General features: G+C 40.7%; 1 protein-coding gene across 1 annotated transcript in view; it reads left to right on the top strand.

Moving 5' to 3' along the window:
• Ccdc175 (coiled-coil domain containing 175) overlaps window positions 1-17,559 on the top strand; it is a 76,293-nt gene that overhangs the window by 15,037 nt on the left and 43,697 nt on the right. The window contains exons 5-7 of the mRNA XM_021178641.1: window positions 3,364-3,592; window positions 6,000-6,122; window positions 7,846-7,955. Of these exons, the coding sequence (XP_021034300.1) occupies window positions 3,364-3,592; window positions 6,000-6,122; window positions 7,846-7,955 (462 nt within the window). The remainder of the gene's footprint in view (window positions 1-3,363; window positions 3,593-5,999; window positions 6,123-7,845; window positions 7,956-17,559) is intronic.

Below are 17,559 nucleotides of genomic sequence, written 5' to 3'. Positions count from 1 at the left end.
TATTATTGTGTGAGGTTCAATGTTTGTTTTGAGCTTTAGTAACATTCCTTTTACTAATGTGATCCCTTGCATTTGGGGCATAGATGTTCAGGATTGAGAGTTCATCTTGGTGGCTTTTTCCTTTGATGAGTATGAAGTGCCATTCCCCATCTCTTTTGATAACTTTTTGGTTAAAAGTCTATTTTATTGGATATTAGAATGGCTACTCCATCTTGTTTCTTGGGACCATTTGCTTGGAAAATTTTTTCCCAACCTTTTACTCTGAGATAATGTCTATCCTTTGTCAGGTGTGTTTTCTGAATGCAGAAAAGTACTGGGTTCTGTTTATGTATTCAGTCTGTTCGCCTATGTCTTTTTATTGGGAAATTGAATCCATTGATTTTGAGAGATATTAAAGACCAATGATCGTTGGTTCCTGTTATTTTTGTTGTTAGAGGTAGTATGATGTTTGTGTGGTTCCCTTCTTTTGGGTTTGCTGTGAGATGGTTAATTTCTTGTTTTTTCTTAAGTATAGTTTCCCTCTTTGTATTGGAGTATCCTCTGGTATCCTTCTAGTATCCTCTGTAGGGCTGGATTAGTGGAGAGATATTGTTTAAATTTGGTTTTGTCATGGAATATCTTGGTTTCTCTGTCTATGGTGACTGAGAGTTTTGCTGGGTATAGTAGTCTGGACTGACATTTATGTTCTCTTAGGGTTTGCATGACATCTGTCCAAGATATTCTGGTTTTTAGAGTCTCTGTTGATAAGTCTGATGTGATTCTGATAGGTCTGCCTTTATGGTATTTGGCCTTTTTCCCTTACCACTTTTAATATTCTTTCTTTGTTCTGTGTATTTATTGTTTTGATTATTATGTGACATGAGGACTTTCTTTCCTGCTCAAATCTATTTGGTGTTCTGTAGGCTTCTTGTATGTTTATGGCCATTTGTTTCTTTACGCTAGGGAAGTTTTCTTCTATGATTTTGTTAAAGATGTTTTCTGGTCGTTTGAATTGGCAATCTTCATTCTTTTCTATTCCTATTATTCTTAGGTTTGGTCTTTTTGTTGTGTTCTGAATTTCCTGGATGTTTTGGATTAGGCGCTTTTTGCACTTTGTATTTTCTTTGACTATTGTGTTAACATCTTCTATGGTATCTTCTACGCCTGAGAGTCTCTCTTTTATCCTGTTGTCGATGCTTGCATCTGAAACTCCTGATCTCTTTCCTAGGTTTTCCATCTCCAGTGTTGCCTCCCTTTGTGGTTTTTTTATTGTTTCTATTTCCATTTTTAGATCCTGGATGGTTTTGTTCAATTCAAACCTGTTAAATTGTGGTTTCCTGTATTTCTTTAAGGGATTTATGTGTTTCCTCTTTAAGGGCTTCTACCTGTTTACCTGTGTTCTCCTGTATTTCTTTAAGGGAGTTAATTATGTCTTCCTTACAGTCCTCTATAATCCTTATGAGATGGACTTTTAGGTCAGAATCTTGCTTTTCAGGTTTGTTATGGTATCCAGGGCTTGTTATGGTGGAAGAACAGTGTTCTAATGGTGCCACATGGTATTGGTTTCTGTTGCGTATGTTCTTGAGCTTGCCTCTTGCCATCTGGTTATCTAAGGTGTTGCCTGGCCTTGCTGTCTCTGAATGGAGCCTGTTCCTCCTTGTAGGAAGTTGGAGCTCTGTGAATTGGGTTAGGACAGGCCTTCTGGGGGGCAAACAGTATTGTCTTTGGTTAGAGGGTGCTCCTGTGTCCCTAGTTAGGACAGGTCTCCTGTGACTCTGGCTACAGCAGAGTTCCTGTGACCCTGGTAAGGGAAGATCTCCTGGAAGTCAGCCTATCTCTTGGTGTAGGCAGGTGGGCTGGAGTACCCAATTTGCCCAGGGCCAAGTTGCAGACCAGAAAGTGGTTAAAATTTCTCATAGATTCCAAGTGACACTTATCCTGCAGGTCCAACATAGCAGGAAAATCTCTGTTGTAGGTAAAATTTCAGGGGAAGATGAAGTAAAAATAGAGGGTGGTGGACTGAAGAGATGGAACCGTAATTGTTACCTGTTGCTTCTATGTTTCCAAGGAAGATGCCTTATCCAGGTCCTCACAGGCTCTGATGAGTTGTTGTGAGACTTTTCAATCTCCTCCTCACTGCTCAGCAACTAGAAAGTATGGACGCCTTTGTGTATGCCTTCCTCGGGCCTTTTGTGAAGAGTGTTTGTGAATGCACTCTTCTCAAATCACCACCACCACCACTAAAACCATGACCACCACCACCACCATGTCCACCATTAACATCGCCACCATGACTACCATGGCCACTACCATGATCACCACTAACACCCCACCATGACTACCACCACCACCACAACCACCACCATGACTACCAACACCATGACAAGCACAAATAGTTAGGTTTGGTTGGTTGGTTTTGTTTTTGTTTTTTTGGTTGACTTGGTTTCTTCCTTGGACTGATTCTCTGTCCAGGTTTCCCATACTTGGTCCACAAAGCAGCCACTAACTCAGTTCCTCACCAAGCTCCTTTGTACTTCCTGTTATATCTCTTTTGTGATGTTTGGCCTCTGCCAAAAACAAACAAACAAAAAACAACAAAACCAAAACCAAAAGCACCCCCACAACAGCCCATGTCTATTTTCCCAAAGCTTCAAGTACCTCTCCCACAAACCTGTTTCTAACCCTGGAGAGTAAACACTAGGAAAGGTCTCTATGTTCTAAGAGCTTTTAAAATGTGACACAGAGAAATGGCATCAGTTATTCCCTCTTTCAATATTTGTGCTCCTTTTTTCCCATAATTCAGTTCTTCCTCAGGGAGGTGTGGCCCACAGTGCATGTGTGAAATGCACAACTCATTTTGTGCTCAGATCTGGGTAAAAAGATGAGAATCAGGTCTCAGGCATCATCTGAGCAGTAGAGATGGCTGCAGCCTCCTCTTTCTCTAGGTTCTGTCCAGGGGAAGGCTAGATTTCTCTTGGGCAAACCCTCAGAGCTATGTTATCAGGATAACTAGAGACTCAATAGAATGATAACCTTTCTTTGGCTTAATGACCTGCCTGGAAACATCCATCTGGTCAGGTTCCATTCACTTGTTCAAAATGACGTTTGACTCACCTTATACTTTAAACCAAAATAATATCCTAGCACATGGGGGTAGATAGGGAGAGATGGGGTCAGGTGGCTGACATCTTAGCAGTGGCTTAGCATTGCAAAGTAGACACTTATACTGTTACCTTATATCCTTATTGAGTTTAAATGTAAACCACAAAGACAGTGAGAAAGTAAGTGTGCCGTAGATCATTCTTCTGATGTCACTGCGGAGGATGAATTCCTTCCTTTACTAAGTGCCATCCTTTTATGCCAAGACTCATTCTTTTCTCCTAGTGCAAAGCAAGCAGAGCTGGCGAAGCAGCATGAACAGTATGTCCTGCTGCTGAACCAAACCTTGGAAGAGAAAGCTGCCACCACTATTTACATAAATGACACTTATACCAGAATGAACTTTGAGAAAGAAGAAATAGAACTCCAAAAACAATGTCTGCAAGAGACAACTCATTTAATAGAAAAACAGAAACAAGAATATTTGGAAAAGAAAGAATATCTGGCTATCCGCGTAAGTGGTGGGATTTATTATTTTTAAATTCAGAACTCTCTTGACTCCGAGGCAGCAATGGGGCATGTTTTCTTTGTCCTCATAGCTAGCTATTAAGTGTTCATTTTATTTAGCCTTGGGGGATTTCTGAACAGCTCTGGTGTGAGAAACTCATGGTTTGTTTGGTTCTTTTGTTTGTGGAGCCTCTTGGAGAAGACATTCGGTTGTGCACATTCATTCTGCTCACAGAGCAGAGTCCATGGCAGGATCCATGTCTCTTTACTGACCTCGTGTCGATGTAGAGATGAGGAATTTGCCACCTTCTTTTATCTAGTTCCACTTTTGTATAGACAGAACCTAGGAGTCAGGCAGAGCACCTGTGATGCCTACTCTTCCAGCTGCAGCAACCTGAGACAGGAGTAGCCTTCAGCAGTGATGCCAGACCCTAGTGTGCAAAAAGCAAACTGTATTATGAGGTCAGCAATTTCCAGAGGTCAGGGGCAGAAGTAATCACTGCCTCTCCTGCTCCTATAAGGCTGCATACCTGCTGTGCTATGTTGACTGAACTCATTGTCCAACTGTTGTTTTATTTCTCAAGGTGCCTTGGTTACTCTGGGAAAGGTAGCGCTGTCTCCATTCTTACTGTACAGAAAGGAGATAGGCTCAAGATGGAAACAGCTGTGTTGCATGTAATTTCATAAATATGCTTGCTCCTTTGCCCAGCTTAGCTCCACCAATGGCTTCCCTGGTGCCATTCAGCTCCATCAATGGCCAACTGGCCATTTTTCCCAAGAGCTGTGATCACATCCCCAGCCCCTCACAGCTAGCTTTGCCAAGCTGCCATCAGCTGCCTGCTTTCTCCTCCAGCCCACCTTTGTGCCATGGATGGAAAACACTAGACAGTTTTATTATTTTAAAACCAGACAGATAACTCAATGGCTGGGCAGAGAATCTCCTGCCCTAATCTTAGCAATTAGCTCCCTCCATCCTCCTCAGCTCCCGCTCAAGGCAGAAGCTACAAACTCTAGGGCCCCAAGACCTACGAGTGTGCAGCTTACTACTCCCTCCTAAGCCTTGTCTGGAAAATCTTTCGCTGGATCCCTTCTGTTCCTCCTAGAACCCGGAAGTCCCACCTTTTTCCTTTTGCCCAGCAATTGGCTCCCGCATCCTTTATTGACATAATCAAGACCCAATTAGTGAATCAACACCCTCCCTACACAACTGCAGAGCTTTTGTTGTGTCCTTTCCAAGATGAGAGTCTGCCTAAGCTCAGGGACTGTCTACATTTAGACCCTGAACCACCAGTTTCCACATTCAGACCCAGGAAATCAAGCAAGCTCGAACAATGCAGCATTAAATAGGTAAGGAAAGAAGGAAGGTTAATTTATTACACTGCTTTTTAAATTTTATGGGTTTTTCCCCTAATTTTCAATAAAATGTCTCTATCATCAAATTTCACTCATACATACGTAGCTGCACCCTGGTGCATAGATTATGATCATATTCATTCAAAGTAGCTGCTCTGCAATGAAGTGGTTGGTGGCTTAAAGAGCCAGACATAAGTGTTCACAGAGTTTTAATCCACATGCTACCTTATGCCTTTCTGCTCATTTGTTACCTTGTTCTTGACCATTCAGTTTGCTGAAAAAAAATATATATGTTTAATTTTTTTTATACTTGGATAAACTTTATACATTTTTTTCTGTGATTATTTTTTTTATACTTTTTATTACATCTTTTCCTCAATTACATTTCCAATGCTATCCCAAAAGCCCCCCATACCCTCCCCCCCACTTCCCTACCCACCCATTCCCATTTTTTCCCCTGGCATTCGATCCGCAACCCTATGGGTGGAACAACATTATATGTTTAATTTTTAATAAGAGTCACTCACTCCTCCAGAGCCTGACATGTGACAAGATGTTTGATTTGGGTAAAAACAGGAAAAAGTAGCCAAGATTACAAGCTGCCCTGTCTTCAGTGACTTTGCATATGCCACTCCCACGTTGGTTTTATTTTCCATTAGGTAGTAGTGGGGTTTCTAGACAACTAATTACTTCTGATTACTTTCTCCATTTCCCATATCTCTGTAGTCATACATGTGATGTTCACTGCTGTGACGTCACAGTAAGCCACTCCAGTGGCAAGATGCTCTTATCCATTCTTAGCAGTGGCCATTGCCATACTGCTCCTATAAATGTACCACCAACATTTTACAGCTGCAGTTTGACCCATAGGGTTCATGGTTTTGTCTTTAACATTAGGAAATACTAAAATCCTGGCTTCGTTTCATTCTTCTTTTAAATTGTTAGTTTACTTAGATGGAAAAGGGCCTGTTTAAATTGAATATTAATTAGGTTGACAAGTTGAAAAGTCTTTCTCTGATGTGCTAATAGACTCTTTAATTGGCTTATTGTTGTTACTGTAGATTAAAGAGACAAAGCAATCCTGTGACGATAAGAGAAAAGAGACATATTATAAGAGGAAAGAATTGACCAGATTACAAAATAAAATAATAAAAATGAAGCAAACAGTTACTTCCAGCTCAGTGGTAAGAAAAAATAAACATCTTCTTCCTTTAGCCCAGTCTGAACATAGCAGGTTTTCTTTTTAAAGTTTATTTCATTCATCTTCCTGAGAGAATGACAATGAGCTTTAACATTTCTTGACACTTCCTTTAAAATATTGCAGCATGTACAAAGTATACTTAATGGACTAAAATAACTTGAAAATGATTTTTAACTGCATATAGAGCTAGCTAAATATATATCAATGCCTACTAACCTTTTATCACAATCGATTCAATGAATGGATCTATAGTACGTTTCTTTAGTGCATATCAAAAGTAGCATGCAAAGCCACACAATACAGCAGCCATAGGGAAGTAGCACATTGTTCTGCCAGAATGCATCACTAATTCTATCACATGTCACATGAGATGCATACACTAACCTTAATTATGATATGTCCGTGATGGCATCTAATTATTACAACATCAGTAAAATAAAATACTCCTCTCACATATATGTATTTAAAGAGGCCGTCATCTGATTTTAGGTAGCAGCACAGTAAAGATGCAGAGGTCAGATGCAGCTTAAGGAAAATCACTAAGCAAAGCTTTATTCCGTCTGCACGCTCAAGCTCATGTCTGCCACTTGAGCCTCATAAGGTGCAAGGAAGCACCCCACCAATCTAGTTTTGATCCAAGATTTCTAAGGTCAAGTTAGGCAGCCATAACAATCTTACCCAGATCCTGTTAACCCTCCTGCCATCCCCAAACTTGAATGTCACATCAACCTGGACTTAAAGCTTGTTTCTACCAACCTACTAAGTGGAGACATAATGTAGAACATTGCCTAGTATGGCATATTTTTGTGGAGATTCCCAAAGTACAGACAGAGGGAAGTAAACACTAGCATACACATGAATTCTTCAGTCTAGACACCTCTGTGGCCAAGTCAGGCTGATAGAATGTTGGCAGAAAAACAATTGAATGTGATTCTTTGAGCAGCATATCTCTTCAAGACAGGGATGGCTGAGGGCAAGAGACAATGAATTCTAGGCCACGTACATGCAGTTATGCTAGCATGTACAATTTATGAAACCCAGACTGGAAAATATGAATCTGGACAATGAACATCAGGCCTAATCCTGATAATTGACCTCATCATGTGGTGCTCTAAAGAAACTGAATAGTTTTTGCCCTGTTGGGTGACTTTCTAGAGAGCTACTGAATTACCATCTCTCCCTAGAGTGGTGCTACACCAATCAGCTAAACAATGTCTCATTCAATTTTATCTTGGTGAACAAAAATGGGTTTATTAGGCTGGGTGGTGGTGGCACACGCCTTTAATCCCAGCACTTGGGAGGCAGCCGCAGGTGGATTTCTGAGTTCGAGGCCAGCCTGGTCTACAAAGTGAGTTCCAGGACAGCCAGGGCTACACAGAAAAATGGGTTTATTAGAGGAGACATGCACACATCCATAGAGAACAGACAGTCAGACAGACATAGATTTTTTTTCTCACTACTGCATTTAGACATCTACTCCCATCAAATTTTGGGTTTTCTGTTTTGTTTCAGAATTATTTTTTGTCAAGTTGAGTTTTACAACAACAACAAAGTTATAAAAGTGATGTATTTTTTTGACTAAAGGGTGACACCCCCACACCATAATAGTTGAATGAGTGATTTATAAAATGCTTAGAGGACTTGAATTACTGCTGTGAACCTCTTGCTGATAATTGGATGTCATATTGTTGTTGAATTTTCAATAGATGATTTCTGACCAAAGTGTAGAGATAGGCATACTACAGGAAGCAATAACCATTTGGAAGAAAAAGGTAGAAGATATGAGGAGACTGTGTGAAAGTTTGGAGGAAAAACTGTAAGTGTCTCACTCTATGTTTACGGGAGCACTTCTAGATCCTCATTAATCATGTTTTTTTTTTTAATTATCTTAACATAATACCTGGTATAAGCAATCTACATTAGATTAATAGATTATAATCTATATTATGAAGAAGAGAAATGCTTCTTTTGGTTTACAGTGGTAGAGGCTACAGATCATGGTCTTACGACCCCACGCAGTACGTTTGTGAGACTAAAGCATGGCATAGAACCCATCAACATAGGAAGCTAAAAGGGGGGAAAAAAGGAAAGCAAGAGACTGTAGGTCCATCAGGGACATGTCCAATGCCCTTAGACCTTCTCTGAGCCCTGTCTCTTTAATGTCCTACAGTCTCTTACTATTACCATCCTGGAGACAAAGTCTTCAATGCGCATTTGGGAGACAAGTCAAGATTCAATGGGAAACAGCTAATATGTTACTTTCATTCTCAGAAATACATTTTCAATATTTTTCAATATTAAATGGCACTATACTTAGTTTATTCACATCCATGAGATGGTTTTATGGTGTCCCCTCTTTCCTTTGAAGTTGGTCAGATTTTCAGATGGTCTGTGGTTTGTGGCAGAGGGGTCGGAGGAGGTTTCAGTGAGATAGACATTTGGCAAATGAAGGCGTTCTCTGTAACGTGTTAAACTCACTTCAGCTCCTCACTCTACACCAAAACAACCACAAAAAAAGAAATCCTTATGGGGAAGGGCACTGGCGGAGAGTGCCATGAGTCTGTAACTCCCCCAGCAATGCTGCTATGCTTGCTGTCTACTTAGTCAAAGGGTCTTGCATGATTTGCTGAGACAATGCAGGGAAGCCTCCCACGGAAACCATTCCTATGTGAGAAACCACACCCAGAACCTGAAGCAACTCTCTTATTCATCCCCAAGCTTCATGATCTGCTGCCTTTCAGAAAAGGGAGTCACCCTTCTGTCTTCCCCTGTACCCAGTTCTCTCTTCTTGGTGCGCACATGTAAATGTCTGATTGGGTCACAACTTGTGAAATGAACTCTGACAAGTCTAGCCTATCGGCCACAATTGACCAGCAGAATCTGAGAGTTCATGAAAGGTTGTATTGGGCACAACTTTGCTTCCTGGACCAGTCAGGTAGACTCATGAAAATGTGGCTTCCAACACCCACCCGGGTGGTTTACTGACAGCTGGGGAGCAAAACTGCAGTCTGAGCATGTGCCTAAAAGACAAGTAACTTTATGATAACATCATTTGTACATATATTTTAATGCTTTTTAATTAAAAGTGCATCTACACTTGTGCTTGTTCTAAAACAGGAACAGAATACAATGCCCCTCTCCCATCATGGGTCCATAAATATGTACAGATTGAGTCTCTCTTAGTTCATGGACTTCCTCTTCATCTGGTTGCTTGTTTCTTTAGCTGTACAGACATTTTTTAAATTTATGAAGTTCTACTGGTCAACCATTGGCCTTAATTCTTGGACAATTGTTAATTCTTGGAAGTTCGGTTTTGGTTTTTTTTTCCCAGTAAGTCCTTTCCTATATCAATATCATATAAGGTTTATCTATTTTCTTCTAGCAGTTTCAGTGCTTCAGGTTGCACATTCGGGTCTTTGATCCATTTGGAGTTAGTTTCTGTGCGAGGTGATAGATAGACGCAGCTCTAATTTCATCCTTCTGCACATGAACGCTGTTCCCAGCACCATCTGTTGAACCTGCTTTCCTTACTCCTTACTTATATAACTTTGTCAAATATTAATTGTTTGAAATCGCATGTGTTCATATTTGAGTCTTCAGTTTTGTTCCATTGGTCTGCATGTCTGTTTTTGGCACCAGTGCCATGTTGGCTTGATTACTATGGCTTTGTAATCATCCTAAGATCTAGATTTATAATCCCTCCAGTATTGCTTTTTGCTCAAGATTGTCTTGGCTATGCTGCTTTTTTTGGTAGTTTCAAATCAATTTTTGCACAGCTTTTTTTTTCTATTTCTTCAAAGAACAAGATGGGGATTTTGATTGGGATTGTACTGAATCTATACATGGCTTTTGGTAGAATGGCTACTTTTTTAAAAAGAATACTTTGTAGTCTTCTGTTGCAATTGTTGTCTGGGAGGCTTACTGACTTTGTCCACTAACATAGGCCTAGTCCTGGAAACATCTAGTCTCTGTACAATCTAAGCCTAGAATGTTTTTAGCCCCTGAGGCTGCCTGCTGAATAAGCTCACCTTTTCTAGTTCTTTCTTAGCTCTAGCTGGCTAATTCAACTCAGGTGTTCTGACTCAAACACCTCTTCCAGCTGACTGATTCAATCTGGCTTTTCTCTAGGCCTCTGAATTGCTCTGCTTAGCCTCAAACTGACTCTAGCAATCTTTTCTAATCTTTTGACTCCTTCTTCTCTTCCTTGTTCTGTCTTAACCTATGTCTAGCTTGTTCTCTCTCTTCAATCTGTCTATGTAAAACTATCCCACTAAAAATTCTCCACAAACTCAACTGTATTCCTGTATCGTACTCTTTTCTTCCTGTACTTTCTGTCTCCCCCTTAAGTAGCTTCCCTTTCCTCTCTTCTCATGAGAGTTGGACACATCCTATTCTGTCAAATCTTTCTCTGATTCATCACTTTTTCTGCCACTCAATTAGACACCACTTTCAAACATGGGTGCTTCCTTCTACAAACTAACTTTACCTTAATTGTTTAGGATTAAAGATGTGTACTAAGGGCATATCTGTTTTCCAGCTGGAGAAATTAAAGGTGTGTGCTAAAGGCTGACCCACACCCTAACTAGAAAGAGGTTTAAATATCCCTTAGCACACTTTCACAGTGTTAAGTCTACCAATTAATGAGCATAGGAAATATTTCTGTTTTCCATTGTCTTTCTCTATCTCTCTCTCTCATCAGAGGTTTAGAGTTTTCATTGTAGAGATCCTTCACTTCCTTAATTAGGTTTATTTCTAGATATTCTATTTTCCTTGAGGCTGTTGTGAATGGGAGTGTATACACACTCCCATTTCTTTCTGTTTGTTTTTGCATATTAATGCTGTTGATGTGTGCAAGTTGATTCTCTATCTTGCCACATTGCTAAATCTGCTCATCATTCTTGTAAGTCTTCTGGCAGAATTCTTGAGATCTCTAATGTATGGTATCATATCCTGTGGAAATATAATCTGTTAACAAAAAAGCCTTTATCCAATTAGCTGAGGCAGGATTAAGAAGTGGGACATATATCTATATCTGACAGAGAGAGAGAGAGAGAGAGAGAGAGAGAGAGAGAGAGAGAGAGAGAGAAACAAAGAGACAGAAACAGAAGCAGAGACAGAGGCAGACAGACAGACAGAGAGAGGATTCTTAGAAACAGTGAGGTGCAGGAGATTCACCCCAGGAATGCTGATGGAGACAGACACATAATAGCCGAGCAGAGGTAACCAGCCACACAGCAGAGCTTAGATTAGAATAAACAAGATATTAAGTTATGAGCTGGTCAGGGAACATGTAAAACTTCGGCCTAAGCAACTGTAAATATATTTAAGTCTCAGACTCATTATTCTGGAAGGAAAAACACACAATTACAGATAGTGTCCATTGTTTGGCATGCATTTCAAGATTAGAACACTGGACTGAGGCTTTACCCAAAAGTTCAAGACATGAGCGCCGACCAGAAAGTCATTCTCAGCCCCTTTAACAACCACCACACCCGCTGGCTGAGCACTTGAGCAGAGGCCCATGAGGAGCTAATGGAATGGGAAACTGGAGAAGGATGCAAGTTCCTAGCTAGAGAGGAGGCTAAATTCTTTGTAGAGGGAGCAGAGGGAGCCAGGCAGTCCATGGGAAGGCTGCAGCCCAAGGTTCATGCAGCACACTGTGACCTGGAATGGAAGGAACTCGGAGGGCAAACAGATGCTCCAGCCCAAACCAGCAAAGGCAGTGGGCCCAAGGGGGCAAGACCACAGCCACAGGCAGGGGCTAAGCTGAGCAACAACAGAAAGAGGAACTAAACAGGAGCAGAGAAGCCGCAGTTTGTGAGTTTGGAAAACAATAAAAGTGAAGGGCGCTGGGTAGAGTAACAGAAGAAATGTGCAGTTTTGCATACAAGAAAGTGAAGGCCTTACGGAAAAAAATTAAAACTTAAAAAAAGAAAAATATCTTGTGTTAAAAAATGGAGAGAAACACAATGTATCTGTTCTCCATATGATTTTGTTTTGCTTATCAGCACACAAATGATTTTTTTCAATAACAATTACAATTTTGTATACCCTCTTTAGGAGAAATCAGAATGAGGCAGACTAAGACAAAGAAGAAACTGAGAAATTAGATACTAGATACTAGGCCATAGAACAGAGATTAGAGTATCTGGAACCTACAGCAGTAACAGAAAAGGTAGCTCTAAATGAGAAAAATCCACTAGGTTATCAGGAGTTAGAATGGGTGTTGAATAAATAGTATCCTGGACAGAGCACACCAGCGACAGGTCTCATGTGAAAGGTTTTATTAGCAGAGGTGGCCTCTGAGGCAGTGAGAGGGAAGAAGAGAAGAAGGGGGCTGTGGGTTGGGGTATGTGTATTTTATCCAGGCCATGAAGCATGACTCATGCACGAAGGGATGTGCGGCAGGTGCCATGGCAACAGATGCAGGAGCTACGCTGTTGCCTAGAAATGCCATGTCTTATCGCTGGGTCCAGAAGTTGGCTATAAAGAGCTTCTGACTGTACATGGATGCACCTTATGCTAACAACGGCAGTCAATAGAGATGTAACATACAGAGTTAAAAATACAGATTCTACTTAATGTTGATACCTTAGAGCAGTATCATACAATAGATTATGTGTTTCATTTCCTAGAGTTTGGAGAATTGAGATATGTGCACCATGCTATTGATACCTGTTCAGAATCCCAATGGGCTTTTGCCTTGAATTCTGAAAAGGGGTGGTTCTGAGATTGCAAATTTATGAGAGGTGATGGCTATCTTGGAAATGCCTTTGCAGATTGGAGCTGATGATGCTCAGGGAGATATATCTATTAGAACAAAGCAATTTCTTAGGCATTATAGCATAGAACATGTTACAGACATGCCTTACAATCCTATAAACAAACAATTGTGGAAAGATCTAACAGGACATCAAAGAAAATGCTCAGGCCCGTTGTCTAGATCTGGCCTTGCTTCTCTGTTCAGAGGAGGCTTGCAGGGCCCTGAGAGTGTCCTGCCTCTCCATGGGGCCCCAAAACTAACCAACTTGGAACCCTGTCTGACCACCCATCCTAATCGTATCACCCACCACCCCAACTGGGTCTAACTGGGACACAGCTTGCAGAATTTAGTCCACCCATGATACAACCTGAAGAGCGGAGTCTACCTGTAACACTGCCAACAGAGTAGGATACCCTGATCTCCACTGTTTGACCCATGACTTCCCCCACTTCCTGAGAAGTTATGCTCCCATCAGGATCATCTATCTAACACAAAGGAAAACGAGATGCCTAAAGGACAGTATAAGAACACAACCAAGAAGACCCAGGGAAATAGAGTACCACCAGAGTCCAGCTATCATGTTATAACAAACCCTGGATATCCTAATGAAACTGAAGAACTAGAAAAGGATCTTAAATCCAATCTTATAAAGATGCTAGAGCCCTTTAAAAAGGATATGAGTAAATCCCTTAAGGAAATACAGGAGAATACATACAAACAGGTAGAAGCATGAAAAGAGAAAACAAATAAATATAAAGAAATAAAGGAAAATGTAACCAAACAGGGGAAGGATCTGAATAAAACTGTCCACTACTTGAAAAGAGAAATAGAAGCAATGAAGCAACAGAAACTGAGGCAGTCCTGCAGATGGAAAACCTAGGACAGAGAACAGGAACTACAGACCTAAGCCTCACCAACAGAATACAGGCGATAGGAAAGAAGAAATAAATGTATAGGCATCTCTTTAGGTTAGGGAAATTTTCTTCTATTATTATGTTGAAGATGTTTTCTGGGCCTTTGAACTGGGAATCTTCTTCTTCTGTTCCTATCATTCTTGGGTTTGGTCTTTTCCTAGTGTCCCAAATTTCTTGGATGTTTTGTGTCATAAGGTTTTTAGATTTCACATTTTATTTGACTGATATATTGATTTCTTCTCTCGTATCTTCTGTAAGTCAAAAGACACCATCACTAGGACAAAATGGCAGCCTACAGATTAGAAAAAGATCTTCACTAACCCTACATCCAACAGAGGACTAATATCCAAAATTTATTAAGAACACATGAAGTTAGACACTGACAATCCAAATATGTCAATTAAAAAGTGGGATACAGAGCTAAACAGAATTCTCAACAGAGGAATCTCAAATGGACAAGAAGCATTTTTTTTAAAAAAAAAATTCACTCTCCTTAGTCATCAGGGAAACACAAATCAAAACTACTCTGAGATTCTACCTCACACTCATCAAAATGGCTAAGATTAAAAACTCAAAAGGACAGCACATGCTGGTGAGGTTGTGGAGCAAGGGGAGCACTCCTCCACGGCCGGTGGAAGTGCACACTTGTACAACCACTCTGGAAATCAATTTGGCAGTTTCTCAGAAGACTGGAAATAGTTCTACCTCAACACCCAGCTATAGCACTCCTGGGCATAGACCCAAAGATGCCCACTATACCACAGGGACACTTGCTCAACTATGTTCATAGGAGCTTTATTCATAATATCCAGAAATTGGAAACAACATAGATGCCGCGCAGCTGAAGACTAGGTACAGAAAATGTGATATATTCACACAATGGAAAACTACTCATTAAAAGAGGACATCATGAATCTCTCAGGCAAATGGATGGAACTAGAAAATATCATCCTGAGTGAGGTAACACAGTCCCCAAAAGAAGCATGGTACGTACCCACTTATTAGTGGATATCAGCCATAAAGTACAGGATAACCATGCTGTAATCAACAGACACAAAGACGCCAAATAACAAAGAGAGCACAAGGGAGGAGTGCTGAATCTTCCTCAAAAGGGGAAACAAAATAGATATCAGAGTTCAGTGGAAGGGGGGAACTGGGTGGAATAGGGCATGGAGGCCATATGTATGGAGAGCAGGGGAGAGAGAAGGGAGATGGGTGGGGTGGGGGTAATCTCTAGGATGTGCCAGAGAGCTGGGATGAGGAGAGACCCAGTCTGTCTAAGGGGGTGATTCTAGCTGAGATTCCTAGCAGTGGTGGAAGATGCATCCTGAAGTGGCCACTTCCTATACTCAGAAAGGTCTCCCAGTGGAAGGATAAGAGCAATAACACACCTACAAAGTCTTTGATCCTGAACGTGTCCTGCCTACAAGATGTGCAGGGACAAAGATAAAGCAGAGTCTGAGGGAATGGCCAACCAATGACTTGCCCAATTTGAAACCCATCCTATGGACAAAACACAATCCCTGACACATTAATGATTCTGTTATGCTTTCAGACAGAAACCTAGCATAACTATCCTCTGAGAGGCATCACCCAACAACCAATGGAAAGAGATAAAGAGACTCACACCCAAACAGTAGATGGAGCTTGGGGAGTCTTATAGGAGAGTTGGGAGAAAGATTGAGGGACTCGAAGAAGACAGGGAATCCACAGAAAGATCAACAAAGGCAAATAGCCTGGACCCATTCCTTAGGTCTCCCAAAGACTAATTACCAACCAAAGAGCAAGCATGGGCTGGACCTAGGGCTTCCTGCACATATGTGGCAGACGGGCAACTTGGTCTTCATGCAGGTCCCCCAAACAACTGGAGCACGGGCTGTCCCTGAGCCCATTGCCTGTCTGCCTGCCTGTGGATCCCACACCCATAAATGGACAACCTTTTCTGGCTTCAGTGGGAGAGGATGTAGCTAGTCCCGCAGAAACTTGATGTGAGGGGTGCAGGGGTGGGCTGGAGGGAAGAGTTTGATACCCAGAGAGGTGCTTCCCCTTTTAAGGGGAATGGGGGCAGGACTATGTTAGAAGGTACTGGGAAGAGAGGAAGGGCTGATATTGGGCTGTAAAGTGAATGAATAAATAAATAAATGTAATATATAAAAAGAGAATGCTCATAGAACAAAAGGGAGACATGGAACATTCCAAAGATAATTTAAATAATACTTTATGGACTTTAAATTTTTTAAATGTCAATGAGACAGATAACATAACTCCTAAAATACACTGGATTATGGAAAGGACTGCTAAATTAGATAGACATAAATAATGTCCTAACTTCGGAATGCAAGGCAAGAAATATGTTATATTGGGGAAGAGAATATGCGCTTGTTTCAGCAGCAGAAGAAATGCTATGGATGTCCTCCAAATTAAAAAAATGACATATGATACAGAAAGACACCCCCCCCAGAAGATCCTCACTACAGACATGAAAGAAACAGAAAGACCAGCGAAGCAAGTAACTTGCATCTCTGCACCCTCTGCATGGGAACAGCTCTGAGACTGACTGAGACATAAAAATGTCTCCAGCCAGAACCTCAGCCAAGCTTAGCCAATCAATCTTGTTGGCCACAGAATTTGCAAAACTTACCATGCCAACCTTTCAAATGGTATAGATAAAAATTCATATTACAGTTTGGTTAGATATTCCGAACTAACTTATAAAGAAAGACACATTCTTTCCCCTGTGCATATAAAGAGCAGAAAATCATCTTTAACTGAATTGTGCACATTGCTCATTCTATATATGTTATTACAGAAATGTATATTACCTCTAAAAGCTTATATGCTCACAGAGAAAAACAACCGGACAAGTAGCCCTGACAAGAGCCACCCCTGAAGGTGCTAAGATACATTTATTCCAGCATCTTGCCTGATCTTATCCAAACTGCCTTAATAGCTGTTTCATCAAAACCTGATTCCAGGTCAGCCTCAAAGACAGCTGCCGATTCCACTTGGTCCAACCTTACAGACTGTTCCAGTCAAGACTTCAGGGGTATACAGGAATAATAGGAATAAAGGGTAGACTATTGAACCTACTCTTAAACTATAGAGATACAACAAGCCAAAAAGCTTACATTGGTATAGGTCTTTATATATTGATACAATATTGTTATATTTTGTTATATATATATATATATCTTTGAATATTAATGCAAATTTGAGGTTTTGTTTTGCTACAACATACTATGTATATATTTTTCAACTCTTGTTTGAGGTATTGTACCTAGGTGATTCTTAAAATTACAATATTAAGTTCCAGTCCTTTTAAAAGCTGCTATTCAGCAGGGCAGTGGTGGCGTACGCCTTTAATCCCAGCACTTGGGAGGCAGAGGCCAGCCTGGTCTACAAAGTGGGTTCCAGGACAGCCAGGGCTATACAGAGAAACCCTGTCTTGAAAAACCAAAAAAAAAAAAAGTACAATAATATTAAAAAATTAAAAAGCTGCTATTACAAACTGTTTAGGGTAATTTAATAATGCAAGTTAGTAGTTGGTTAATCAAACTCATGGTCATGTTAAATCCTCGTCTAGTTTATTATAGAAGTATGCTTCCAAAGTTGAACATATAAAAAGTAGTTAGGAAAGAAGGATTGCTTGCCTATTCATATATATGACAGGTAGGTAGGTAGGTAGGTAGGTAGGTAGGTAGGTAGGTAGGTAGGTAGGTGGGTGGGTAGGTAGGTAGGTAGGT

Source organism: Mus caroli, chromosome 12, assembly GCF_900094665.2.
Source record: "Mus caroli chromosome 12, CAROLI_EIJ_v1.1, whole genome shotgun sequence".
In the NCBI taxonomy this organism is placed as follows: Eukaryota; Metazoa; Chordata; class Mammalia; order Rodentia; family Muridae; genus Mus; species Mus caroli.
Note: the sequence above shows the minus strand (reverse complement) of the source record. Positions and strands in the feature narration are given on the sequence as shown.